This window comes from Lethenteron reissneri, unplaced genomic scaffold (assembly GCF_015708825.2).
Source record: "Lethenteron reissneri isolate LAM-NWPU_2019-01 unplaced genomic scaffold, ASM1570882v1 scaffold_1548, whole genome shotgun sequence".
NCBI lineage: Eukaryota > Metazoa > Chordata > Hyperoartia > Petromyzontiformes > Petromyzontidae > Lethenteron > Lethenteron reissneri.
Window position 1 is genome coordinate 27,828 of NW_026891276.1, and position 27,481 is coordinate 55,308.

General features: G+C 51.9%; 1 protein-coding gene across 1 annotated transcript; it reads right to left on the reverse strand.

The window, feature by feature from the left end:
- Positions 1–485: 485 nt before the first annotated feature.
- Positions 486–25,836, reverse strand: LOC133362616 (activin receptor type-2B-like; the record flags this gene model as incomplete). The annotated part of the gene is made up of 11 exons (XM_061581538.1): positions 25,739–25,836; positions 23,455–23,676; positions 22,985–23,085; positions 19,506–19,660; positions 16,961–17,092; positions 14,813–14,947; positions 8,147–8,280; positions 7,497–7,594; positions 6,512–6,667; positions 2,982–3,112; positions 486–680 (listed from the first exon to the last, which is right to left on the reverse strand). Coding segments are annotated over exons 1-11 (1,557 nt in total), but the record flags the coding sequence as incomplete, so codon positions are not given.
- Between the last annotated feature and the right edge of the window lie 1,645 nt (positions 25,837–27,481).

The window sequence follows — 27,481 nt, forward strand, 5'->3', positions numbered from 1 at the left end:
GTTTAAGCAGGCCCAGTGAAAAAGCCTCTGCAGTCAGGCCGTGCCACGTTCACGCCGTGGGGGGCCTTGCGTGCTGCCCCCCCCCCAGCGCCCCCACCCCCCCGGAGCCCCCCCTCCCCACCCCTACCCACCGCGCCCACCCCGGCCTAGAGGCTTGACTCCTCGATGGGGGCGACGACGAGTGACGGGGGTGTCGCGTTGGAGAGAAGGACGATGGGGTCGGAGCGGAGGGGCCTGGCGGTGGTGGTGGTGGGTGGAGAGGCGGTGATGATAGTGGTGGTGGTGGTTGGAGGGGCAGTGATGATAGTGGTGGTGGTGGGTGGAGAGGCGGTGATGATAGCGGTGGTGGTGGGTGCAGGGGCGGTGATGATAGCGGTGGGTGGAGGGGCTGTGACGATAGCGGTGGTGGGTGGAGGGGCGGTGACGGTGGTGGTGGTGGGTGGAGGGGCGGTGGTGGTGGTGGTGGGTGGAGTGGCGGTGACGGTGGCGGTGACGGTGGTGGTGGGTGGAGGGGCGGCTGTGGTGCCACCGCTGCCACCACCACCACCACCGCTGCCACCAGGCAGCCCCGGGTCGGTCCGCAGCTGCGCCAGACGCTCCTCCACGCAGTGCGCCGAGAGGCGAGCCTCCGCATCCTGGTCCCAGCACTCCTCCATGGTGACACACAGCTGGGACAGTCCCTGGGAGTCACGCACCAACATCGTCACCACCACCGCCACCACCACCAAGACACCACCACCACCACCAAGCCACCACCGCCACCACCGCCACCGCCGCCACCACCGCCGCCACCACCGCCGCCACCACCGCCACCACCGCCACCACCGCCACCACCACCACCACCGCCGCCACCACCGCCACCACCACCACCAGCAAGCCACCACGAGGTCAATCTGCTGCTGGATGAGTGACCATCAGCCGAGGTTAAAACGCAACTTCAAATACAGCGGCAGACATCGTCAGGGTCGGGATGGAACCCACGTCCTCCCGTAGACCAGGTGAGGTAGTCAACATCTGCGCCCTAGTAACATTGACCAGGAGGGATGACAGAGGAGGGAAGGAGGAGGGGAGGGAAAGAGTGAGCCAGTGAGTGAGTGAGTGAGCGAGTGAGTGAGTGGGTGAGAGGGTAAGTGAGTGATTGGGTGAGTGAGTTAGCCAGTGAGTGAGTGAGCGAGTGAGTGAGGGAGAGGGTGAGTTAGTGGGTGAGAGAGTGAGTGATTGAGTGGGTGAGTGAGTGAGCCAGTGAGTGAATGAGCCAGTGAGTGAGCGAGCGAGTGAGTGAGCGAGTAAGTGAGTGAGCGAGTGAGTGAGTGGGTGAGCGAGCGAGTGAGTGAGGGAGAGAGTGAGTTAGTGAGTCTATGAGAGTGAGTGAGCGAGTTAGTGAGTGACTGACTGACTGAGTGACTGAGCGAGTGAGCGAGTTAGTGAGTGAGTGACTGACTGACTGAGTGAGTGAGTGAGCGAGTGAGCGAGTTCGTGAGTGAGCGAGTAAGTGACTGAGTGAGTGGGTGGGTGAGTGAGGGAGTGACTGAGTAACTGACTGAGTGAGCGAGTGAGTTAGTGAGTGAGTGAGCGAGCGAGTGAGAAAGAGAGTGGGAGAGTGAGAGAGAGTTAGTGAGTGGGTGAGTGTGTGAGAGGGCGAGTTAGTGAGAGAGTTAGTGAGTGAGTGAGTGAGCGAGTGAGTGAGCGAGTTTGTGAGTGAGGGAGTGAGTGAGTGTGTTACTGACTGAGTGAGTGAGTGAGAGAAAAAGTGAGTGAGTGACTGAATGAGTAAGTGCGTGAGTGGGAGAGTGAGTGAGCCAGTGAGTGCGTCAGTGAGTGAGTCAGTGAGTGAGTGGGTGAGGGAGTGAGCGAGTTAATGAGTGAGTTACTGAGTAAGTGACTGAGTGAGTGGGTGGGTGGGTGAGTGAAGGAGTGACTGAGTGAGTAACTGATTGAGTGAGCGAGTGAGTGAGTGAGCGAGCGAGTGACTGAGTGAATGAGAGCGCTAGTGAGTGAGTGACTGAGTGAGTGGGTGAGCGAGCGAGCGAGTGAGCGAGTTAGTGAGTGAGCGAGCGAGTGAGTGAGAAAAAGAGAGTGGGAGAGTGAGTGAGAGAGTTAGAGAGAGAGAGTTAGTGGGTGAGTGTGTGAGAGGGCGAGTTAGTGAGAGAGTTAGTGACTAACTGAGTGAGTGAGCGAGAGAGAGAGTGACTGAGTGAGTGAGCGAGTTAGTGAGTGAGAGAGTTAGTGAGTGAGAGAGTTAGTGAGTGAGTGAGTGAGTCACTTAATGAGTGAGTCACTGAGTGAGTGAGCGAGCAAGAGAGAGTGAGCGAGTTAGTGAGTGAGCGACTGAGTGAGTGAGAAAGAGAGAGTGAGTGAGAGAGAGTGAGTGAGTGAGTTAGTGAGTGAGTGGGTGAGGGAGTGAGCGAGTGAGTTAGTGAGTGAGTGAGCGAGCGAGCGAGCGAGCTAGTGATTGAGTGAATGAGAGCACTATTGAGTGAGTGAGTGGCTGAGTGAGTAAGTGAGCGAGTGAGCGAGTGAGCGAGTTAGTGAGTGTGCGACTGAGTGAGTGAGAAAGAGAGAGTGAGTGAGTGACTGAGTGAGTGAGTCTGTGAGAGTGAGCGAGTTAGTGAGTGAGTGAGTGAGTGACTGACTGAGTGAGTGAGTGACTGATTGACTGAGTGACTGAGTGAGTGACTGAGTGAGTGACTGAGTGAGTGTGTAAGTGACTGAGTGAGTGAGTGAGTGGCTGAGTGAGTGACTGAGTGACTGAGTGAGTGACTGAGTGTGTGTGTGAGTGACTGAATGAGTGACTAAGTGAGTGACTGTGTGAGTGTGTGAGTGACTGAATGAGTGACTGAGTGAGTGACTGAATGAGTGACTGAGTGAGTGAGTGAGTGACTGACTGAGTGACTGAGTGACTGAGTGTGTGAGTGACTGAATGAGTGACTGAGTGAGTGAGTGACTGAGTGAGTGACTGAGTGACTGAGTGAGACGTCGACCGGGTGCTTGAGCCAGGCCTCCCGGATCGCTGGGCGGCCATTGCCGTCCACCACGAAGTGCCGGAGCTCATCCAGCGTGGGGCGCTCACCCACCTCGTCCACCAAGGGAGCGCGGTGCTCACCCAGCATGCCTGGCACACACACACACACACAGACATACACACACACAGACACATACACACACACACAGACACACACACAGACACACACACACACAGACACACACACACACACACAGACACACAGACACACACACACACAGACACACATGCTCACCCAGCATGCCTGGCACACACACACACACACAGACACACACAGACACACACACAGACACACACACACACAGACACACACACACACACAGACACACAGACACACACACACAGAAACACACACACACAGAAACACACACACAGACAACAACAACCGCCGTTCGCCACAAAGTGGCGGTGATGTCACCACGACGCTTGTGCCAGGCCATGTGCACCTTGAGGCGACGTGAATTGTCGAACGCCCGCTGGCAGGAGGTCAAGGAGGCAGATCCAGGTGCCACGGGTCGACTGACTGAGATGATTGAGATGAGTGGCTGATGCACCACCTGTGCCCCCTACTGTGCCAACTCGTTGTGCTTTAGCCACCCGGCGCTCCGCTCGTTGTTGTGAGCGTCGCCCCTCCGCCCTCCGTTGTTGTTGGAGGGCGACTGCCTCCAACTGCCCAGTAGCGTCCTTCACGAGCCTCCTCCACAGAGGCCGATCTTGACACCGCTGGTACCAGGCATCAGCAAGTCCACTCAGCTCCACGTCCTCCTGTACCACATCACTCCATCTCTTCTCTAGCCCGTGCCGCACCCGTTTAGCCCCCTCGATCCGGCCGAACAAAGGCTGTTTAGGCATGCGGTGGCTGGGCATGCGGGCTACATGACCCAGCCAACGCAGCCTTGCCTGCCGGAGGAGCTCACCGATGGGACTTTGCCCAGATCTTTCAAGAATTTGTGAGCTCCTCACACATTCCAGCCTGGTTAAACCCAGGATGGATCGTAGGCAGGCCAGCCTAAATGTTTCTAACCGGTGAAGATGCTCCATTAGGGGGTCCACGTTTCGCAAGCGTAGAGAAGGGAGGGAATGACCGTGGCTGAGAAGACCTGAAGCTTCGTGCGGAGCGACAGACCAGGTAGCTTCCACACAGCGTTACGCAACCGATGAAAAGATATTGCTGCTCGATTGATTCGGAGTGAGACCTCTGCTGTTAAACCGGAACCGGTCATGAGCACACTGCCCAGGTATGGGAAACTCTCCATTCTCTCCACAACTGATTGGGAGTTATGGGGGTGGAGTGTCTGATGGTACAAAATACCCAGGCAAGTGCTTAGTTTTAGTGGCACGCTCCAGTTTCAGCAGCAGCGTCTCCACCTCCTCCTCCGAGTGAGCAGTAATTAGCAGATCATCGGCATACATAACGTGGTTGAGCAATAGAAAGCCATCCCTTGACCGCACCCGGGCATTGATCAGCCTCTCATTATATCTGTACCAAATGGAAATTCCTCCGGTACAGCTATTGAAGGCTTCACGAATGATGTGGTCAAAATAGATGTTAAATAATGTGGGAGCCAGAAGACATCCCTGTCACACCCCAAGGTGTACAGGGAATGGTTTTGACTCCCGGCCACGTAGTTTTACCCGGGCCCACTCACCATCATGAAGGTCCTTAATGAGGGTGAGCAGAGGGTCAGGGACTCCGAAAGCACGAAGAACAACCCAGAGCCCAGGCCTACTGATGGTATCATAGGCCTTGACCAGGTCAATAAAGCAGAGATGTAGGTCTTGTTGGAATTCCCTACACATCTGCTGTAGCAGACAGAAGGAAAATATGGTATCTGTGCAGGACCGCCTTTTCCTGAAACTGCATTGGGAGATGCCCCTGTAGTTGTTACAGTCTGTGCGGTCCCCCTTCTTAAAGAGGGGGACCACCAGGGCATCCTTCCAATCCTGCGGAACCCGTCCAGTGGTCCAGACTGTTGTTATGATGTCATATAGGGCAGTCTGTGCACAAACGCCACCCTCCCTCAGCATTTCGCTTGGGAGATCATCTCTGCCTGGTGCCTTTCCTGGTCTCAGACTCTGGATCGCATTCAGTACTTCCTCAACAGATGGCACCTCAGCCAGCCACTCACAGGGGGTGACTTCTTCTTCCAATATTTGAGGCACCGCAGCCTCAGCATGGTCATCCCCAATTTGTGCCATGATGTTTTCCATGTTGAGGGATTTCCCCTCCACCAGGACCTCACAGAAATGCTCAGCAAATCTGCAAACCTGTTTCTGGGGGTCGGAGATTGGATCACCGTTCTTTCCCCTAGTGATGGTAATAGGTGTGGCGCTGCAGGTTACTTTTTTGATGGAGTTAAATAGTGATTTGTGATCGCGGGCCACTGAGGCAGACTCCATCTCCTCAGCAACCCGCAACCACCACCCATCCTTGCAGCGCCTCACGGCTCTCCGAACTTCCGAGCGAAGGCTGCGGTAAGCCTCCTCATTCTCTGACGTGGGATGCTGTAGGCGATGAGAGTGGGCCTGTCACTTTTTCTCAACTATCCTGAGCACCTCCTCTGTCAGCCAGGGTTTCTGGGGAGGTCTGGACCGTGTACCCAAAGCAGCCATTGCAGCTGCATGAGTCACAGTCTTAAACCTCGCCCATTTACCCTCGACATCAGGAGGAGTGGGGGACGATGCCAACCCCAGCTGCAAGTGATGATGAAATTCTCGCTTGCAACTTTCATCAGCTAGCTGAGACCAGGCCACCTTAGGCTGGAATGGGGTCCTGGGTGTCCACCCACCACCGGAATGGAAGAATGGCAGGCGCATCTTACAGATGACTAGTCGATGGTCAGAGGGCATATCAGCTCCACGGTAGGTCCTGGTGTCAAGGACATGGGCCCGCATCCGCTGATCCATCACTATGTAGCCCAGCAGATGTTCTTGCTTGGACCCGGCATGCATCCATGATGCATTTTGAAAGTTGGACGGTCGAGAACTTTCATCAGCTAACTGAGACCACAGACACACGCACAGACTAGACACACACACAGACACACGCACAGACACACGCCCAGACACACGCACAGACCAGACACACACACAGACACACGCACAGACACACGCCCAGACCAGACACACGCACAGACACATGCACAGACACACGCACAGACACACGCACAGACCAGACACACGCACAGACACACGCACAGACCAGACGCACAGACACACGCACAGACACACGCAGACACACGCACAGACCAGACACACAGACACACGCACAGACCAGACACACGCACAGACACACGCACAGACACACGCACACACGCACAGACACACGCACAGACACACGCACAGACACACAGACACAGACACACAGACCAGACACACACACAGAAAGACCCCCCCACCCACATCACGTGGGGCGGCACCGTGTGACAAGAGGTGACCAGGACCGGCCAGCACCACGCCCCTGGGGCCGACGCCGCCACCTCCGCTCACCGCCACTGGACGTGCAGCGCGTAGCGATCTCCCACAGCACCAGGCCCAGCGCGTAGACGTCGATGTGAAGGAAGGCGTCGGACTGCAAGCAGATGGCGCCCTCCAGCAGCTCGGGGGCCATGTAGCGGAGAGTGCCGACCTGCGGCGGGGTGCAACGGCGGCGGCGTCACGCTCGGCACGATGCTCTCCAGCTGATCGTTGGTTTTTAAATCCTTTATATTAAGTTCGCTTGCTTGCGTGCTTGCTTGCGCGCTTACCAATTGTTTAATACTGCAGACAATCATCTGACCCATAGGTGGCAGCCATCTCAAGCCAGAGGACGAGAGGACTCTAGCCGCCACGCATATAAAGGATTTATAGTGAAAAACTTTGTTTTTACGGGTTATATTTACCCTTCTATCTGGCGATGAAACTGACACCATAGACCACAATACCTGCGGTCATAATGCAAAAAAAACATAACTCTGATAATGTATGCACTGTCCTTGAAGTTGATTGGTCCACACCCGAGACAGCTTTCCTTAGAGCCTAGTCTCACATGGTGTTGGACCAGATGACGCCAAAAGGTGCACAACTCAAAGACAACGCACCATCAGAGTATGAGAGCTCGGGGTAAGCATTTACACCATTGGAACCTCATTTGCCAGTAAAAAATATGATAATTGTTTTTTTTACCCTTCTGTCTGGCAACAAAACTAACACCTTTTTTTAAGAGGAGTCATGTTTGCATAGACCGCAATACCTGCAGTCATAATGCAAACAAAAAACACAACTCTGATGATGATATGCACTGTCCTTGAAGTTTATTGGTCCACACCCGAGACAGCTTTCCAGAGAGCCTAGTCTTGTTGCACAGATAAAAGGGTAAAAAAAAAACAACTATCAAATTTTTTTTTCTGGCAAACGAGGTTCTATCGGCACCCTCCCGCCTCTTGGCGTCTCCGCCTCTTGGCCCCGGCGTCGGTGTTTACCCGCGGGATGTCGACGGGTGGGCAATCCGGCTGGAGTTTGAGCGCCAGGCCAAAGTCGGCGACGACGGCCGACAGGTCGCTCCTCAGCAGCACGTTCTTACTCTTCAAGTCGCTGCGGGAGAGACGGGGGGGGGGGCGGGGGGGGGGCACGGTGACGCGTTCAAGCGGTCGAAGGGTGAGAGGGGGCTGCGTGAGGCGCAAGCGGAGTCCAGAGGTCGCAAACGGGTTTTGATTCCTTACCCGTAACCGTAACCGGCCGCACCAAGGTCGCAAATGTGTACCCGTACCCACGGGTAGGCCGTGAGTCACTGGTGAGTAACCGTTTGTCACTCATTTCGGGTAGGGTACGGGTAGGGAACGGCTACCCGTACCCGGCTGGGTACGGGTAGCCGGGTATCGGGTAGGGTACGGGTATGGGGTAGGGTACGGGTATCGGGTAGGGTACGGGTATCGGGTAGGGTACGGGTATGGGGTAGGGTACGGGTATCGGGTAGGGTACGGGTATCGGGTAGGGTACGGGTATCGGGTAGGGTGCGGGTATCGGGTACCCGGTTGCGACCTCTGGCGGAGTCCGAACCCGAGGTCGGCAGGGGCCCCCCACCCACTCCGCCACCCGCACCGCCGCCACCCCCGGTGATCCGTGGGCGGCCTGCTAGCGACGTACCGGTGGGCGATGGCCGGCTTGCCTCCGTGCACGTGACGGTGGAGGTGGGCGAGGCCGCGTGCCAACGTCTCGCCCACGTGGCAGAGCTCGTGCCACGACAGCGTGGAGCGCTTGAGGTGGTCGCACAGCGAGCCCTGCGGCGGTGAGAGGGGAGCAGCGGCAGTGGTGGTGGTGGTGGTAATGGTGGTAGTGGTGGTGGTGATAGTAGTGGTGGTAGTCGTGGTCGTGGTGGTGGTAGTCGTGGTGGTAATGGTGGTAGTGGTGGTGGTGATAGTAGTGGTGGTAGTCGTGGTCGTGGTGGTGGTAGTCGTGGTAGTGGTAATGGTGGTAGTGGTGATGGTGGTGGTAGTGGTGGTGGTAGTGGTGGTGGTGGTAGTGGTAGTAGTGGTGGTAGTGGTGATGGTAGTCGTGGTAGTGGTGGTGGTGATGGTGGTAGTAGTGGTGGTGGTAATGGTGGTAGTGGTGATGGTGGTAGTAGTGGTGGTGGTGGTGGTGGTAGTAGTGGTGGTGGTAGTAGTGGTGGTGGTAGTAGTGGTGATGGTGGTGGTAGTGGTAGTAGTGGTGGTGGTAGTGGTGGTAGTGGTGGTAGTGGTGGTGGTGGTAGTAGTGGTGGTGGTAGTAGTGGTGATGGTGGTGGTAGTGGTGGTGGTAGTAGTGGTAGTGTTGGTAGTAGTAGTGGTGGTGATGGTGGTGGTAGTAGTGGTGGTGGTAGTGGTGGTGGTAGTAGCGGTGGTAGTGGTGGTGGTAGTGGTGGTAGTGGTGGTGGTGGTGGTAGTGGTTGTAGTGGTGGTAGTGGCAATGGTGGTTGTAGTGGTGGTAGTAGTAATGGTGGTAGTAGTGGTGATAGTAGTGGTGATAGTGGTGGTAACGGTGGTGGTTGTGATAGTGGTGGTGAGTGGTGGTGGTGGTAGTCGTGGTGGTAGTAGTGGTAGTAGTGGTGGTAGTGGTGGTGGTAGTGGTTGTAGTCGTGGTAGTGGTGGTGGTAGTCGTGGTAGTGATAATGGTGGTAGTGGTGATGGTGGTGGTAGTGGTGATGGTGGTGGTAGTAGTGGTGGTAGTAGTGGTGATAGTGGTGGTAGTGGTGATAGTGGTGGTAGTGGTGATGGTGGTGGTAGTAGTGGTGGTAGTAGTGGTAGTAGTGGTGGTGGTGATGGTGCATGGTGGCAGCGGTGTGCAAGTGGTTCAACTTCGATGTGGTGGCGCTATTTGGTTGAAGAGCGTTTCAAGTAAAGTAGGGAAATCGGCCTGTGGGACGTCGCTTGATTGAGGTCTTTGCTGGGTTTTGGAAGTGGGATGATTGTCGATGATTCCCAGATGGCCGGAATGAGGTTGCACTGGGAGCGAGGCGTTAATGGTGGAGGCGAGAAACTCGATGCCAAGGGGGGCCGAGGTGTTTGAGATCGGGCATAGCTATGCCATCCGGACCAATTGCGGAATAATTTTTGGCTTTTTTGATAGCGAGTTTCACCTCTGGTTGGTGATGTTGTTGTTGTTTATGACGGATTTGTTGTTGAAATTGATTGCACAATTGGGTGGTGGGTTTGGAGTGTCCGTTTAAGGCTTCGATGATCTTCCAAAGTTTTGATGAGTTTTGGCGATGATCAAAAGATTCAACAAACTCGTGCCTGCGTTCTGTTTTGGCTTGATTGATTAGCTTTGTGATTTCAATATTGAAGGCTGGGATTTGTGGCGATGTAGGATTTTCAGTCCTCAGAGTATTTCGTAAGTTTATTTAGTGTTGAGGCTTTTTTAGGGAGGCAGAGGAGGTGTTGCTTGTAGCAGCCCTCCGGGATGGTTGCCTCCAAGTTCAAGTGTGCGCTTCAATTGAACCAATTACATGTGCCTCTTTGTGTGTGTGTGAGTAGTCTGTGGGTCTCTACTGTGTGAGTAGTCTGTGGGTCTCTACTGTGTGAGTAGTCTATGGGTCTCTACTGTGTGAGTAGTCTATGGGTCTCTACTGTGTGAGTAGTCTATGGGTCTCTACTGTGTGAGTAGTCTATGGGTCTCTACTGTGTGAGTAGTCTGTGGGTCTCTACTGTGTGAGTAGTCTGTGGGTCTCTACTGTGTGAGTAGTCTATGGGTCTCTACTGTGTGAGTAGTCTATGGGTCTCTACTGTGTGAGTAGTCTGTGGGTCTCTACTGTGTGAGTAGTCTATGGGTCTCTACTGTGTGAGTAGTCTGTGGGTCTCTACTGTGTGAGTAGTCTATGGGTCTCTACTGTGTGAGTAGTCTATGGGTCTCTACTGTGTGAGTAGTCTATGGGTCTCTACTGTGTGAGTAGTCTGTGGGTCTCTACTGTGTGAGTAGTCTGTGGGTCTCTACTGTGTGAGTAGTCTATGGGTCTCTACTGTGTGAGTAGTCTGTGGGTCTCTACTGTGTGAGTAGTCTATGGGTCTCTACTGTGTGAGTAGTCTATGGGTCTCTACTGTGTGAGTAGTCTATGGGTCTCTACTGTGTGAGTAGTCTATGGGTCTCTACTGTGTGAGTAGTCTATGGGTCTCTACTGTGTGAGTAGTCTATGGGTCTCTACTGTGTGAGTAGTCTATGGGTCTCTACTGTGTGAGTAGTCTGTGGGTCTCTACTGTGTGAGTAGTCTAGTGGGTCTCTACTGTGTGAGTAGTCTGTGGGTCTCTACTGTGTGAGTAGTCTGTGGGTCTCTACTGTGTGAGTAGTCTGTGGGTCTCTACTGTGTGAGTAGTCTGTGGGTCTCTACTGTGTGAGTAGTCTATGGGTCTTCTACTGTGTGAGTAGTCTGTGGGTCTCTACTGTGTGAGTAGTCTGTGGGTCTCTACTGTGTGAGTAGTCTAGTGGGTCTCTACTGTGTGAGTAGTCTGTGGGTCTCTACTGTGTGAGTAGTCTATGGGTCTCTACTGTGTGAGTAGTCTGTGGGTCTCTACTGTGTGAGTAGTCTATGGGTCTCTACTGTGTGAGTAGTCTGTGGGTCTCTACTGTGTGAGTAGTCTGTGGGTCTCTACTGTGTGAGTAGTCTAGTGGGTCTCTACTGTGTGAGTAGTCTGTGGGTCTCTACTGTGTGAGTAGTCTATGGGTCTCTACTGTGTGAGTAGTCTGTGGGTCTCTACTGTGTGAGTAGTTCTGTGGGTCTCTACTGTGTGAGTAGTCTGTGGGTCTCTACTGTGTGAGTAGTCTGTGGGTCTCTACTGTGTGAGTAGTCTATGGGTCTCTACTGTGTGAGTAGTCTATGGGTCTCTACTGTGTGAGTAGTCTATGGGTCTCTACTGTGTGAGTAGTCTATGGGTCTCTACTGTGTGAGTGAGTAGTCTGTGGGTCCTCTACTGTGTGAGTAGTCTATGGGTCTCTACTGTGTGAGTAGTCTAGGGGTCTTACTGTGTGAGTAGTCTATGGGTCTCTACTGTGTGAGTAGTCTGTGGGTCTCTACTGTGTGAGTAGTCTATGGGTCTCTACTGTGTGAGTAGTCTGTGGGTCTCTACTGTGTGAGTAGTCTAGGGGTCTCTACTGTGTGAGTAGTCTGTGGGTCTCTACTGTGTGAGTAGTCTATGGGTCTCTACTGTGTGAGTAGTCTGTGGGTCTCTACTGTGTGAGTAGTCTGTGGGTCTCTACTGTGTGAGTAGTCTATGGGTCTCTACTGTGTGAGTAGTCTGTGGGTCTCTACTGTGTGAGTAGTCTGTGGTCTCTACTGTGTTAGTAGTCTGTGGTCTCTACTGTGTGAGTAGTCTGTGGGTCTCTACTGTGTGAGTAGTCTGTGGGTCTCTACTGTGTGAGTAGTCTATGGGTCTCTACTGTGTGAGTAGTCTGTGGGTCTCTACTGTGTGAGTAGTCTGTGGGTCTCTACTGTGTGAGTAGTCTGTGGGTCTCTACTGTGTGAGTAGTCTGTGGGTCTCTACTGTGTGAGTAGTCTGTGGGTCTCTACTGTGTGAGTAGTCTGTGGGTCTCTACTGTGTGAGTAGTCTATGGGTCTCTACTGTGTGAGTAGTCTGTGGGTCTCTACTGTGTGAGTAGTCTATGGGTCTCTACTGTGTGAGTAGTCTGTGGGTCTCTACTGTGTGAGTAGTCTGTGGGTCTCTACTGTGTGAGTAGTCTGTGGGTCTCTACTGTGTGAGTAGTCTGTGGGTCTCTACTGTGTGAGTAGTCTATGGGTCTCTACTGTGTGAGTAGTCTGTGGGTCTCTACTGTGTGAGTAGTCTATGGGTCTCTACTGTGTGAGTAGTCTGTGGGTCTCTACTGTGTGAGTAGTCTATGGGTCTCTACTGTGTGAGTAGTCTGTGGGTCTCTACTGTGTGAGTAGTCTATGGGTCTCTACTGTGTGAGTAGTCTGTGGGTCTCTACTGTGTGAGTAGTCTGTGGGTCTCTACTGTGTGAGTAGTCTATGGGTCTCTACTGTGTGAGTAGTCTATGGGTCTCTACTGTGTGAGTAGTCTATGGGTCTCTACTGTGTGAGTAGTCTATGGGTCTCTACTGTGTGAGTAGTCTATGGGTCTCTACTGTGTGAGTAGTCTATGGGTCTCTACTGTGTGAGTAGTCTATGGGTCTCTACTGTGTGAGTAGTCTGTGGGTCTCTACTGTGTGAGTAGTCTATGGGTCTCTATGTGAGTAGTCTGTGGGTCTCTACTGTGTGAGTAGTCTATGGGTCTCTACTGTGTGAGTAGTCTATGGGTCTCTACTGTGTGAGTAGTCTATGGGTCTCTACTGTGTGAGTAGTCTGTGGGTCTCTATGTGAGTAGTCTGTGGGTCTCTACTGTGTGAGTAGTCTATGGGTCTCTGTGTGAGTAGTCTATGGGTCTCTACTGTGTGAGTAGTCTGTGGGTCTCTACTGTGTGAGTAGTCTATGGGTCTCTACTGTGTGAGTAGTCTGTGGGTCTCTACTGTGTGAGTAGTCTGTGGGTCTCTACTGTGTGAGTAGTCTATGGGTCTCTACTGTGTGAGTAGTCTATGGGTCTCTACTGTGTGAGTAGTCTGTGGGTCTCTACTGTGTGAGTAGTCTATGGGTCTCTACTGTGTGAGTAGTCTATGGGTCTCTACTGTGTGAGTAGTCTATGGGTCTCTACTGTGTGAGTAGTCTGTGGGTCTCTACTGTGTGAGTAGTCTGTGGGTCTCTACTGTGTGAGTAGTCTATGGGTCTCTACTGTGTGAGTAGGCTGTGGGTCTCTGTGTGAGTAGTCTATGGGTCTCTGTGTGAGTAGTCTATGGGTCTCTGTGTGAGTAGTCTATGGGTCTCTGTGTGAGTAGTCTATGGGTCTCTGTGTGAGTAGTCTATGGGTCTCTGTGTGAGTAGTCTATGGGTCTCTGTGTGAGTAGTCTATGGGTCTCTACTGTGTGAGTAGTCTATGGGTCTCTGTGTGAGTAGTCTATGGGTCTCTGTGTGAGTAGTCTATGGGTCTCTGTGTGAGTAGTCTATGGGTCTCTGTGTGAGTAGTCTATGGGTCTCTGTGTGAGTAGTCTGTGGGTCTCTGTGTGAGTAGTCTATGGGTCTCTACTGTGTGAGTAGTCTGTGGGTCTCTGTGTGAGTAGTCTATGGGTCTCTACTGTGTGAGTAGTCTATGGGTCTCTGTGTGAGTAGTCTATGGGTCTCTGTGTGAGTAGTCTATGGGTCTCTGTGTGAGTAGTCTGTGGGTCTCTGTGTGAGTAGTCTATGGGTCTCTACTGTGTGAGTAGTCTGTGGGTCTCTGTGTGAGTAGTCTATGGGTCTCTACTGTGTGAGTAGTCTATGGGTCTCTGTGTGAGTAGTCTATGGGTCTCTGTGTGAGTAGTCTATGGGTCTCTGTGTGAGTAGTCTATGGGTCTCTGTGTGAGTGAGTCTATGGGTCTCTACTGTGTGAGTAGTCTATGGGTCTCTGTGTGAGTAGTCTATGGGTCTCTGTGTGAGTAGTCTATGGGTCTCTATGTGAGTAGTCTATGGGTCTCTATGTGAGTAGTCTGTGTGTTTCTGTGTGAGTAGTCTTTGGGTCTCTACTGTGTGAGTAGTCTGTGGGTCTCTGTGTGTGTAGTCTATGGGTCTCTACGTGAGTAGTCTGTGGGTCTCTGTGTGAGTAGTCTGTGAGTCTCTGTGTGAGTAGTCTGTGAGTCTCTATGTGAGTAGTCTGTGGGTCTCTGTGTGAGTAGTCTGTGGGTCTCTGTGTGAGTAGTCTGTGGGTCTCTATGTGAGTAGTCTATGGGTCTCTATGTGAGTAGTCTGTGGGTCTCTGTGTGAGTAGTCTGTGGGTCTCTATGTGAGTAGTCTATGGGTCTCTATGTGAGTAGTCTGTGGGTCTCTATGTGAGTAGTCTATGGGTCTCTGTGTGAGTAGTCTGTGGGTCTCTATGTGAGTAGTCTATGGGTCTCTATGTGAGTAGTCTGTGGGTCTCTGTGTGAGTAGTCTGTGGGTCTCTATGTGAGTAGTCTATGGGTCTCTATGTGAGTAGTCTGTGGGTCTCTATGTGAGTAGTCTGTGGGTCTCTGTGTGAGTAGTCTGTGGGTCTCTGTGTGAGTAGTCTGTGGGTCTCTGTGTGAGTAGTCTGTGAGTCTCTATGTGAGTAGTCTGTGGGTCTCTGTGTGAGTAGTCTGTGGGTCTCTATGTGAGTAGTCTATGGGTCTCTATGTGAGTAGTCTGTGGGTCTCTGTGTGAGTAGTCTGTGGGTCTCTGTGTGAGTAGTCTGTGGGTCTCTGTGTGAGTAGTCTGTGAGTCTCTGCACGGTGAGTGAGTCTATGAACCCGCTCGTGGAAGGCGGTGATGATCCACATCTCGGGCCCTTCCCGCTTCTCCGCGCCGATGAATTGCAGCAGGTTGTGGTGACTCAGGCCGGGCGTGACGAAAATGTCCACCTCGTTCTGCCACAGCCGTTGGTTCTGCGAGCGTCCCGGACGAAGACAACGCCGACGACGATGGCGGGGAGAGGAGGAGGAGGAGACAAACGTGTGAAGTTGCTCAGGCTGAGGTCGCGTCCAGAGGAGCAGAAGTCTCGCGGGGGGGAAGCCGTGGTCCCGCGAGAAACACACGCGGCGAGATCCGCAGACACACGCAGACACACGGAGACACACGGAGACACACGGAGACATATGAGACACACGGAGACACACGGAGACACACGGAGACATATGAGACACACAGAGACACACGCAGACACACGGAGACACACGCAGACACACGCAGACACACGGAAACACACGGAGACACACGCAGACACACGGAGACACACGGAGACACACGCAGACACACGCAGACACACGGAGACACACGGAGACACACGCAGACACACGCAGACACACAGAGACACACGGAGAAATGGAGACACACGGAGACACACGGAGACACACGCAGACTCACGGAAACACACGCAGACACACAGAGACACACGCAGACACACGCAGACACACGCAGACACACGGAGACACACGCAGACACACGGAGACACACGGAGACACACGGAGACACACGGAGACATATGAGACACACGGAGACACACGGAGACACACGGAAACACACGGAGACACACGCAGACACACGCAGACACACGGAGACACACAGAGACACACGGAGAAATGGAGACACACGGAGACACACGGAGACACACGGAGACACACGGAAACACACGCAGACACACGCAGACGCACGGAGACACACGGAGACACACGCAGACACACGCAGACACACGGAGACACACGGAGACACACGGAGACATATGAGACACACGCAGACACACGGAGACACACGGAGACATATGAGACACACGGAGACACACGGAGACACACGGAGACACACGGAGACACACGGAGACATATGAGACACACGCAGACACACGGAGACACACGGAGACATATGAGACACACGGAGACACACGCAGTGGGTTGCTGTGGGTCTCTGGGTTGCTGTGAATCTCTGAGTATGGGTCTCTGTGGGTCTCTATGGGTCACTGTGGGTCTCTATGGGTCTATGTTGGTTGATGTCGGTCACTGTGGGTCTCTGTGGGTTGCTGTGGGTCTCTGGTGGTTGATGTGGGTCTCTATGGGTCTCTGTGGGTCTCTGTGGGTCACTGTGGGTCTCTGTGGGTTACTGTGAGTCTCTGTGGGTCACTGTGGGTCTCTGTGTGGGTTACTGTGAGTCTCTGTGGGTCGCTGTGGGTCTCTGCGAGTATGGGTCTCTAATGGGTCTCTATGGGTCTGTGTGGGTCTCTATGGGTCTCTGTTGGTTGATGTGGGTCACTGTGGGTCTCTTTGGGTTGCTGTGGGTCTCTGTGGGTTGCTGTGGGTCTCTGTGGGTTGCTGTGGGTCTCTGTTGGTTGATGTGGGTCACTGTGGGTCTCTGTGGGTTGCTGTGGGTCTCTGTGGGTTGCTGTGGGTCTCTGTGGGTTGCTGTGGGTCTCTGTGGGTTGCTGTGGGTCTCTGTTGGTTGATGTGGGTCACTGTGGGTCTCTATGGGTCACTGTGGGTCTCTGTGGGTTGCTGTGGGTCTCTGTGGGTCACTGTGGGTCTCTGTGGGCCTCCGTGTGTCTCTGTGGGTTGCTGTGGGTCTCTATGAGTATGGGTATCTGTGGGTTGCTGTGGGTCTCTATGGGTCTGTGTGGGTCTCTATGGGTCTCTGTTGGTTGATGTGGGTCTCTATGGGTCTCTTTGGGTCACTGTGGGTCTCTGTGGGCCGTGTAGGGTCTCTGTGTGTGTGTGCGTGTGTGTGTGTGTGTGCGTGCGTGTGCGTGAGTGTGTGCGTGCGTGTACGTGAGTGTGTGTGTGTGTGTACGTGAGTGTGTGCGTGCGTGTGTGTGTGTGTGAGTGTGTGTGTGCGTGTGTGTGTGCGTGTGTGTGAGTGCGTGTGCGTGTGTGTGTGTGTGTGCGTGTGTGCGTGTGTGTGTGTGTGCGGGGTCTCACCACGGTCTGGACAATCTTCACCGCGACGACTTCGGACAGGAGCTGAGCGCGCCAGACGCAGCCGAAGCGACCGCCGGCTCGTAAGTCCAGCAACAGCAGCGGCGGCAGCAGCGCCGTCAGGCTCACCGCCTCCTGTTGGCGGAATGGAGCGTCGGGCAGCCTTGCTGCCGTCAACGGCAGAGACCCCCCGCCGCGTAGCCTGGACCGACCGGCAGGGCAAGTGACTACACCATACACTTATTATACACTACACTATACACAAGAACGCCCGCTGGCAGGAGGTCACGGGGCAGACCCAGGTGCCACTGGTCGACTGACTGAGATGAGTGGCTGATGCACCACCTGTGCCCCCTACTGTGCCGACTTGATATGCTTTAGCCACCAGGCGCTCCGCTCGTTGTTGTGAGCGTCGCTCCTCCGCCCTCCGTTGTTGTTGGAGGGCGACTGCCTCCAACTGCCCAGTAGCGTCCTTCACGAGCCTCCTCCACAGAGGCCGATCTTGACACCGCTGGTACTAGTCAGGCAAGTCCACTCAGCTCCACGTCCTCCTGTACCACATCACTCCATCTCTTCTCCAGCCCGTGCCGCGCCCATTTAGCCCCCTGGATCCAGCCGAACAAAAGCTGTTTAGGCATGCGACGACTTGGCATGCGGGCTACATGGCCCAGCCAACGCAGCGTTGTCTGCCGGAGGAGCTCACCCATGGGTCTTTGTCCAGATCTTTCAAGGATTTGTGAGCTCCTCACACAATCCAGCCTGCTTAAACCCGACCAAAACTAAGCATCTTCGCCGGTTAGAAACATTTAGGCTGCCCTGCCTACAAGCTGAGTCCAAGCCACCTTAGGTTGGAATGGGGTCCTGGGTGTCCACCCACCACCGGAATGGAAGAATGGCAGGCGCATCTTACAGATGACTAGTCGATGGTCAGGGGGCAGATCAGCTCCACAGTAGGTCCTGGTGTCAAGGACATGGGCCCGCATCCGCTGATCCGTCACTATGTAGCCCAGCAGATGTTCTTACTTGGACCCGGCATGCATCCATGATGCTGTGTGGATGTGCCGATGCCTGAACAGCGTGTTGGTAATTACAAGCCCATGGGCTGCACAAAAATCTAGCAGCCTCCTACCATTGTTATTGAGCTGATCTGGCCCATGCCTTCCAATCACTCCAGACCAGGTGCCAGCATCATGGCCAATTCTGGCATTGAAGTCACCCAACAAGATGACTCTATCCCGAGGGGCCACTTTAGCCAGCACCTGTGACAGGTCATAGAAGGCATCTGACTCATTGGCCTTGCCTGTATCCCTCCACGGATGTTCGTCTTCGGTGGGGGCATAAGTAACCACGACCACCAGTCCTCACCTCCGGTTGATGGGAAGGCAAGCCCAAAATAGCCTGGGGCTTACAGCTTCCCACACCTCACTGCCACGCTCCCACACCCCCTTCATTCTTTTTTTCAAAACAAGAGCCACTCCCTATTGTTTAGTAGTCTTCTGCCCCGAGTAGAGGACTGTCCACCCCTCATAGTGGCAGCATCCAGAGCTGGTCCACCGGACCTCCTGAATGCCACAAAGATCCAGACGGTACCGGTCCAGCTCCCGACAGAGGTGTGGCAGCCTCTCCTCCGCAGTGAGCGTTCGAACATTCCACGTGGCCACCCGTAGTGGCTTTTTGTTGTTTCTGGAAGAGCTCCGAGGGCGAAGATTCAATCTCTTGGCTCGACCAAATGGGGTCTGGCCAGGAGATGTCATAGACACCTGTCCCCCTGGGGCCTCCGGCACAAGCTTATTAATTAGATATTTTAGAAGTGGTTTAGTGGTAATTTATTGAAGGTGGAGGGGTTACCAGCCACTCGCACCCATCCAGAGCCCCCATTTAGCCGCTGTGGTGGTCACAGACGCCATGAGGGGAGAGGCCAATCGGAATTGCCCCTCCCCCCACCGCAATGTCCACGACAACGTTGCCCGTCCGGCACCACGAGGAGGGAGGGGGTTGTTTTGCCAGACACACAAAGATAAAGATCCCCCGTATAGCCTTAACAGACTGTAGGGGCAAGTGCTGTTAGCGTAGCACCTATGAAGGCCGGAACGGTACACGAGGGGGTGGGTGGCCAGCACCACGCCCGACCGCTTTTGTCTCAATAGTGGCGATGTTTACACACCGCACCAGGTACTCATTTGAGGCTGAGTCGACCTAGGGGAGGCCCAGGACCGGTTCAGATAATCGTCACTGGTGTTCGCCGTGAGCGGGAATCGAACCCGGATCGCCAGGTTCATAGCGCAGCGCGCTAACCACTACACTACCGCTCCCCACCAGACACACACGCACAGACACACACAGACACAACAACAACAACCGCCATTCGCCACTAAGTGGCGGTGACGTCACCATGACGCTTGTGCCAGGCCAAGTGCACCTTGAGGCCACACACAGACACACACACACAGAGATACACACAGAGACACACACAGACACACACACACAGACACAGACACACACACACACAGACACACACACACAGACACACACACAGCACCACCACCACCTGCGGAGGCGTTGTGGCATGCGTCAGCTTGCGGCATCGCCGGTACGTCCACACGGAGAGCGGCAGCAGCAGCAGAAGCAGCGGCGTCGTGACGGACAGCAAGGTCACTGGCATGGGCACCGGCCTGGCCACCGGCGTAGGCTGCTGAGTGACCTCTGCAACAGGAGGCTCAGCTGTGAAGGCACTCACAGGGGCTGCTCCCATAGACTTCAATGTTAATGTCTCCCATAGACTGCAATGTTAAAGGCCCCCATAGGCGTCAATGTTAAAGTCTACCATAGACTGCAATGTTAAAGTCTCTCATAGACTTCAATGTTAAAGTCTCTCATATACTTAAATGTTAAAGTCTCCCATAGACTTCAATGTTAAAGGCTCCCATAGACGTCAATGTTAAAGGCTCCCATAGACTTCAATGTTAAAGTCTCCCATAGACTTCAATGTTAAAGGCTCCCATAGACGTCAATGTTAATGTCTACCATAGACTTCAATGTTAAAGGCTCCCATAGACTCAATGTTAAAGGCTCCCATAGACTTCAATGTTAAATGCTCCCATAGACTTCAATGTTAAATGCTCCCATAGACGTCAATGTTAAAGTCTCCCATAGACTTAAATGTTAAAGTCTCCCATATACTTCAATGTTAAAGGCTCCCATAGACTTCAATGTTAAATTCTCCCATAGACTTCAATGTTAAAGTCTCCCATATACTTCAATGTTAAATTCTCCCATAGACTTCAATGTTAAAGTCTCCCATAGACTTCAATGTTAAATCCTCCCATAGACTTCAATGTTAAAGTCTCCCATAGACGTCAATGTTACAGTCTCCCATAGACTCAATGTTAAAGGCTCCCATAGACTTCAATGTCAAAGGCTCCCATAGACTTCAATGTTAAATTCTCCCATAGACTTCAATGTTAAAGGCTCCCATATACTTCAATGTTAAAGGCTCCCATAGACTTCAATGTTAAATTCTCCCATAGACTTCAATGTTAAAGTCTCCCATATACTTCAATGTTAAATTCTCCCATAGACTTCAATGTTAAAGTCTCCCATAGACTTCAATGTTAAATCCTCCCATAGACTTCAATGTTAAAGTATCCCATAGACGTAAATGTTAAATCTCCCATAGACTTCAATGTTAAAGTCTCTCAAAGACTTCAATGTTAAAGTCTCCCATAGACGTCAATGTTAAAGTCTCCCATAGACTTCAATGTTAAAGTCTCTCAAAGACTTCAATGTTAAATTCTCCCATAGACTTCAATGTTAAAGTCTCTCAAAGACTTCAATGTTAAAGTCTCCCATATACTTCAATGTTAAAGTCTCCCATAGACTTCAATGTTAAAGTCTCTCAAAGACTTCAATGTTAAAGTCTCCCATAGACTTCAATGTTAAAGTCTCTCAAATACTTCAATGTTAAATTCTCCCATAGACTTCAATGTTAAAGTCTCCCATAGACTTCGATGTTAAAGTCTCCCATAGACTTCAATGTTAAATCCTCCCATAGACTTCAATGTTAAAGGCTGCCATAGACTTCAATGTTAAAGTCTCCCATAGACTTCAATGTTAAAGTCTCCCATAGACTTCAATGTTAAAGTCTCCCATATATTTCAATGTTAAAGTCTCCCATAGACTTCAATGTTAAAGTCTCCCATAGACTTCAATGTTAAATTCTCCCATAGACTTCAATGTTAAAGTCTCCCATAGACCGCAATGTTAAAGTCTCCCATAGACTTCAATGTTAAAGTCTCCCATAGACATCAATGTTAAAGTCTCCCATAGACCGCAATGTTAAATTCTCCCATAGACTTCAATGTTAAAGTCTCCCATAGACTTCAATGTTAAAGTCTCCCGTAGACTTCAATGTTAAAGTCTCCCATAGACTTCAATGTTAAAATCTCCCATAGCCTTCAATGTTAAATTCTCCCATAGACTTCAATGTTAAAGTCTCCCATAGACTTCAATGTTAAAGTCTCCCATAAACTTCAATGTTAAAGGCTCCCATAGACTTCAATGTTAAAGTCTCCCATAGACTTTAATGTTAAAGGCTCCCATAGACTTCAATGTAAAATTCTCCCATAGACTTCAATGTTAAATTCTCCCATAGACTTCAATGTTAAAGTCTCCCATAGACTTCAATGTGAAAGGCTCACATAGACTTCAATGTTAAAGTCTCCCATAGATGTTAATGTTAAAGGCTCCCATAGACTTCAATGTTAAATTCTCCCATATACTTCAATGTTAAATTCTCCCATAGACTTCAATGTTAAAGTCTCCCATAGACTTCAATGTTAAAGGCTCCCATAGACTTCAATATTAAATTCTCCTATAGACTTCAATGTTAAAGGCTCCCATAGACTTCAACGTTAAATTCTCCTTTAGACTTCAATGTTAAAGGCTACCATAGACTTCAATGTTAAAGGCTCCCATAGACTTCAATGTTAAAGTCTCCCATATACGTCAATGTTAAAGGCTCCCATAGACTTCAATGTTAAATTCGCCCATAGACTTCAATGTTAAAGGCTGCCATAGACTTCAATGTTAAAGGCTGCCATAGACTTTAATGTTAAAGGCTCCCATACACACTCTTTGGTTATTTCGGTAAAGTTACGTAGGTATAAAATAAAATAATATATTTTATTTTCTACCTACGTAGGTAGAAAATAAAATATTTTATTTATTTCACATCAACCACGCGTCGCGCCACAGAGGAGGATTGTAGCTCTTCATACATTGCAATATTAATTATAATCATCCTTTTAAATTATCCACCTTTCTCGGTCGTAAACAATCGTTTTTTGCCGTTCGCCAACACCAGCCAGGCCTGGCCGAGCCGTGACAAAAACGAGAGAGAGCTGGAACCAGGGGCGGTTTCTTCATTAGGGCGATTGGGCGACGCACCACCAATGTCATTCAACCACAGAGTCACGCTAGCCGTCACTGTGCCTCTGGATATAGTCCAATCAGCGTCATGTCACGTTCTGTGGAGTACCGCCTCTTTTTGGGCGATTTCACTCTGGCTGAGAATCGCCCCGAGTGTTCCCATAGACTTACATTCAAAGATGTTTTTTTTCGAACGGCGGGCGCTGCAATGAATTCTCTACGGCTTCCGGGAGGGCTCGCCCTAACGTGCTTACGTCATCATACGTAAGCACGTTTCAGTCAACAATATTATATGTCGCCACCTAGTGGAATCTTTAATAAAAGAAATTGAGTGGATTGTAATAATAGTGAGTATAGAAACAAACAAGATGTATTGTAAGAGTCACTTTATTTTTCATTAATATTAAAGAAGTGAAGTTGCCTGTACATGCTTAAGCTGTTAATTTATCCATTGCATGGGTGGACCTTATCCTTATCAATCATCCAGACATTTGCCCCCCCCTGAGAGATTTTGCAGGAGCCGCCACTGAGAGCTGGAACGGCATCGATTCTTCCCGCCTCGTGAACCGTCTCCGGCGTCTCTCCCGGCTCAAGACTGACCGTGTGGCCGGGGCCGTCGGGCGAAGGCGACGTTACAGAGGTCCCTGTCACAGCAGCAGAAGTAGACAAAGGGGTTGCTGCTCGACTCCACGCACTCGCTCCTGATCACAGTGGCACACCCAGAGGGTGGGGGGGAGGGAGCAGGAGGGGGGGGGGAGGAGGTGGGGAGGTGGTGTGGGGATGAGGAAGAGAGAGGAGGTCGTGAGGGGGAGGAGGTGTGGGGGGAGGAGGAGGTGGTGGGGAGGAGGGAGCAGAAGGGGGGGGGGAGGTGGGAGGAGGTGGTGGGGAGGAGGAAGGGGGGGGAGGTGGGAGGAGGAGTGAGGGGGAGGAGGTGTGAGGGGAGGTGGTTGGGGGGTGGTGGGGGGGAGGTGGGGGAGGTGGTGGGGGGGGAGGAGGTGGGGGGGAGGAGATGGGGGGGGGGAGAAGGTGGGGGGGGGAGAAGGTGGGGGGGCTGCTGGTCTGCTCCTCACCTCCCACGGCAGTCGTGCACCCAGCAGCCCTGGCGCTCCAGCAAGATGTCGCCCGACACGTTGCGCCACGCCGCGTAGCAGAAGCCACCCTCCTCCTTCCCCTCGTGCTCCCTCCCCTCCTCCTCCCTCCCCTCCTGCTCCCCGCCGGCAGCGTCACAAAGCACGGTGCCTCCGGCCTCCGACCGCCCCCCCCCCACCGCCTCCTCCGCGTCTCCGTAGCGGCTGAAAGAGACGCAGCGGCGGCGGTGGCGGCGGCGCTGCGTCTCCACGGGCGGCCAGGTGAGCGCCAGCGACGATGAGGAGGAGGAGGGGGAGGAGGGGGAGGAGGGGAGGAGGAGGAGGAGGGGGAGGAGGAGGAGGGGGAGGAGGAGGGGGAGGAGTAGGAGGAGGTGAAGGGGGAGGAGGGGGGAGGAGGGGGAGGAGGAGGAGGAGGGGGAGGAGTAGGAGGAGGAGGAGGTGAAGGGGGAGGAGGGGGAGGAGGAGAAGGAGGAGGAGGAGGGGGAGGAGGAGGGGGAGGAGGAGAAGGGGGAGGAGGAGAAGGAGGAGGAGGAGGGGGAGGAGGAGGGGGAGGAGGAGAAGGGGGAGGAGGAGAAGGAGGAGGAGGGGGAGGGGGAGGAGGAGGGGGAGGAGGAGGGGGAGGAGGAGAAGGGGGAGGAGGAGAAGGAGGAGGAGGGGGAGGGGGAGGAGGAGGGGGAGGAGGAGGAGGAGGGGGAGGAGGTGAAGGGGGAGGAGGAGGAGGAGGTGAAGGGGGAGGAGGAGGAGGTGAAGGGGGAGGAGGAGGAGGTGAAGGGGGAGGAGGAGGACGAGGCGCCTAGAGGGGCAAAGGAGTCATCCCCGCGGGTGTTGCCTTGTACACAGTCCCCGACTCACGACTCTCACTGCAACACGTTGTACCCACAGTCCCCGACTTACGACACTCACCACAACATCATGCACGGACAGTCCCCGACTTACGACTCTCACTATAACAATGTTCAAGCAGTCCCCGACTTACAACTCTCACGACACCACATTTTACAGAGAATCCCCGACTTACGACTCTCACAACAACAGTGCACATGTAGTCCCCGACTTACGACACCCACTACAACATTATGCACATAGTCCCCGACTTACGACACCCACTACAACATTATGCACATAGTCCCCGACTTACGACTCTCACTATAACATTATGCACATAGTCCCCGACTTACGACTCTCACTACAACATGAACATACAGTCCCCGACTTACGACTCTTAACTACAGTGACATGTGTAGAGGTGTATTGGTACGGATGGGGCGTGGTTATGGCCGTACGCAGAGAAGGTGCTTACATCGACGTCCGCACCTGCCATCCCCCACGGCCCCCCCCCCGGGGGGAGATTGCTATATAAGGTGATGAGCCGGAGGGCTCAGGGTCGAGTGTTAGCTTCAACCAGCGAAGATCGAAGACCAGCTAGAGTAGGCCGACCGGGGCAAGCCGGTGGCGTGGCTCCGAGAGCCCAGACCGATGTTCTTATAAGAGCCGGTCTGGAGACTCAGGGTGCCGGGATCCCAGCTTAACCAGAGCTTGAGATGGCTGCCACCTATGGGTCAGATGATTGTCTGCCAGTATTAAGCAATTGGTAATTAAATATTTAATTTGCTTTCCCTAAACAGTGTAAAATTTTGAAAAAAAAATTCACGAACATTAATTGTCTCGCACAACGAGTCTGTGTGCAAAATGTCAGCTCGATTGGATCACGGGAAGTGGGTTAAAAAACTACCGAAAGATTTGCACGGTCGTAAGCAAGCAAGCAAGCATGCAAGCACGCAAGCAAACTTAATATAAAGGATTTAAAAAAACAAAAACCTAACAAAAAACATCTTAAAGTGACTATGTGACTGAGTGCAAAAAGAAAATCTAAGAAAAGACAGCAAAACATTGCAGACAAAAAACACCGTACACCAACTCTGTGTGCAAACATCCCAGTGGGATGCAAGTCAAACAACAACAACAACAACCACAAGACAACTTAGATTAAGGCCATCAGTCTAACTCTGTACTACAACAACACAAACATGGCCAAACCAATACACTTTTCGAAATCACCAAAATAAAGCCATGCAAGCAATGAAACAGTGATCATAGGAACTGTGACGGAATTTTCACAATAAGCGGCATAAACAACATGTACCAGCAGAACCCTGCAGCCACAGCTGGCTGCATGAGCCACTCCACAACAGCATGAGCACCCACACACAGTGACCTAACCACTGCACCACCGCTCCCCAGTCAACTTGGTACCCGATTTATCGACCGGCTCTGCTCACCGTGGTTACATGTGACAAGGTGGTCGATGAGAGGCAGCACGAAGTGGAAGAGTAGGCCAAGTTTGCAGAGTTTGTGCATCGTCATGACGACCACACGGACCCACGTGTCGTAGCTTCCCGAGTGACGTGGAGAGAAAATCGATCGGGACGTTGGGAATTGATTCTTGCAGAGAATTGGACAAAGTCAATCAATTCCGATTGGAATTGCATAACATGGGAATCGATCTTGCTAGTGATTAGTGTGGATGGAATCGATTCCCATTGAGATAACATGGGAATCGATCTTGCTAGTGATTACAGTGGATCGAATCGATTCCTATTGGGATAACATGGGAATCGATCTTGCTAGTGATTAGAGTGGATGGAATCGAATTCCATTAGGATAACATGGGAATCGATCTTGCTAGTGATTAGAGTGGATGGAATCGATTCCCATTGGGATAACATGGGAATCGATCTTGCTAGTGATTACAGTGGATGGAATCGAATCCCATTGGGATAACATGGGAATCGATCTTGCTAGTGATTAGAGTGGATGGAATCGAATTCCATTGGGATAACATGGAATCGATCTTGCTAGTGATTAGAGTGGATAGAATCGATTCCATTGGGATAACATGGGAATCGATCTGCTGTGATTAGAGTGGATGGAATCGATTCATTGGGATAACATGGGAATCGATCTTGCTAGTGATTAGAGTGGATGGAATCGAATTCCATTGGGATAACATGGGAATCGATCTTGCTAGTGATTAGAGTGGATGGAATCGATTCCCATTGGGATAACATGGGAATCGATCTTGCTTAGTGATTAGAGTGGATGGAATCGAATTCCATTGGGATAACATGGGAATCGATCTTGCTGTGATTAGAGTGGATGGAATCGAATTCCATGGGATAACATGGGAATCGATCTTGCTAGTGATTAGATGGATGGAATCGAATTCCCATTGGGATAACATGGGAATCGATCTTGCTAGTGATAGAGTGGATGGAATCGAATTCCATTGGGATAACATGGGAATCGATCTTGCTAGTGATTAAGAGTGGATGAATCGAATTCCATTGGGATAACATGGGAATCGATCTTGCTAGTGATTAGAGTGGAATGAATCGAATTCCATTGGGATAAACATGGGAATCGATCTTGCTAGTGATTAGAGTGGATCGAATCGAATTCCTATTGGGATAACATGGGAATCGATCTTGCTAGTGATTAGAGTGGATGAATCGATTCCCATTGGGATAACATGGGAATCGATCTTGCTAGTGATTAGAGTAGAATGAATCGAATTCCATTGGGATAACATGGGAATCGATCTTGCTAGTGATTAGAGTGGATGGAATCGATTCCATTGGGATAACATGGGAATCGATCTTGCTAGTGATTAGAGTGGATGGAATCGAATTCCATTGGGATAACATGGGAATCGATCTTGCTAGTGATTAGAGTGGATGGAATCGAATTCCATTGGGATAACATGGGAATCGATCTTGCTAGTGATTAGAGTGGATGGAATCGAATTCCATTGGGATAACATGGGAATCGATCTTGCTAGTGATTAGAGTGGATGGAATCGAATTCCATTGGGATAACATGGGAATCGATCTTGCTAGTGATTAGAGTGGAATGAATCGAATTCCATTGGGATAACATGGGAATCGATCTTGCTAGTGATTAGAGTGGATGGAATCGATTCCCATTGGGATAACATGGGAATCGATCTTGC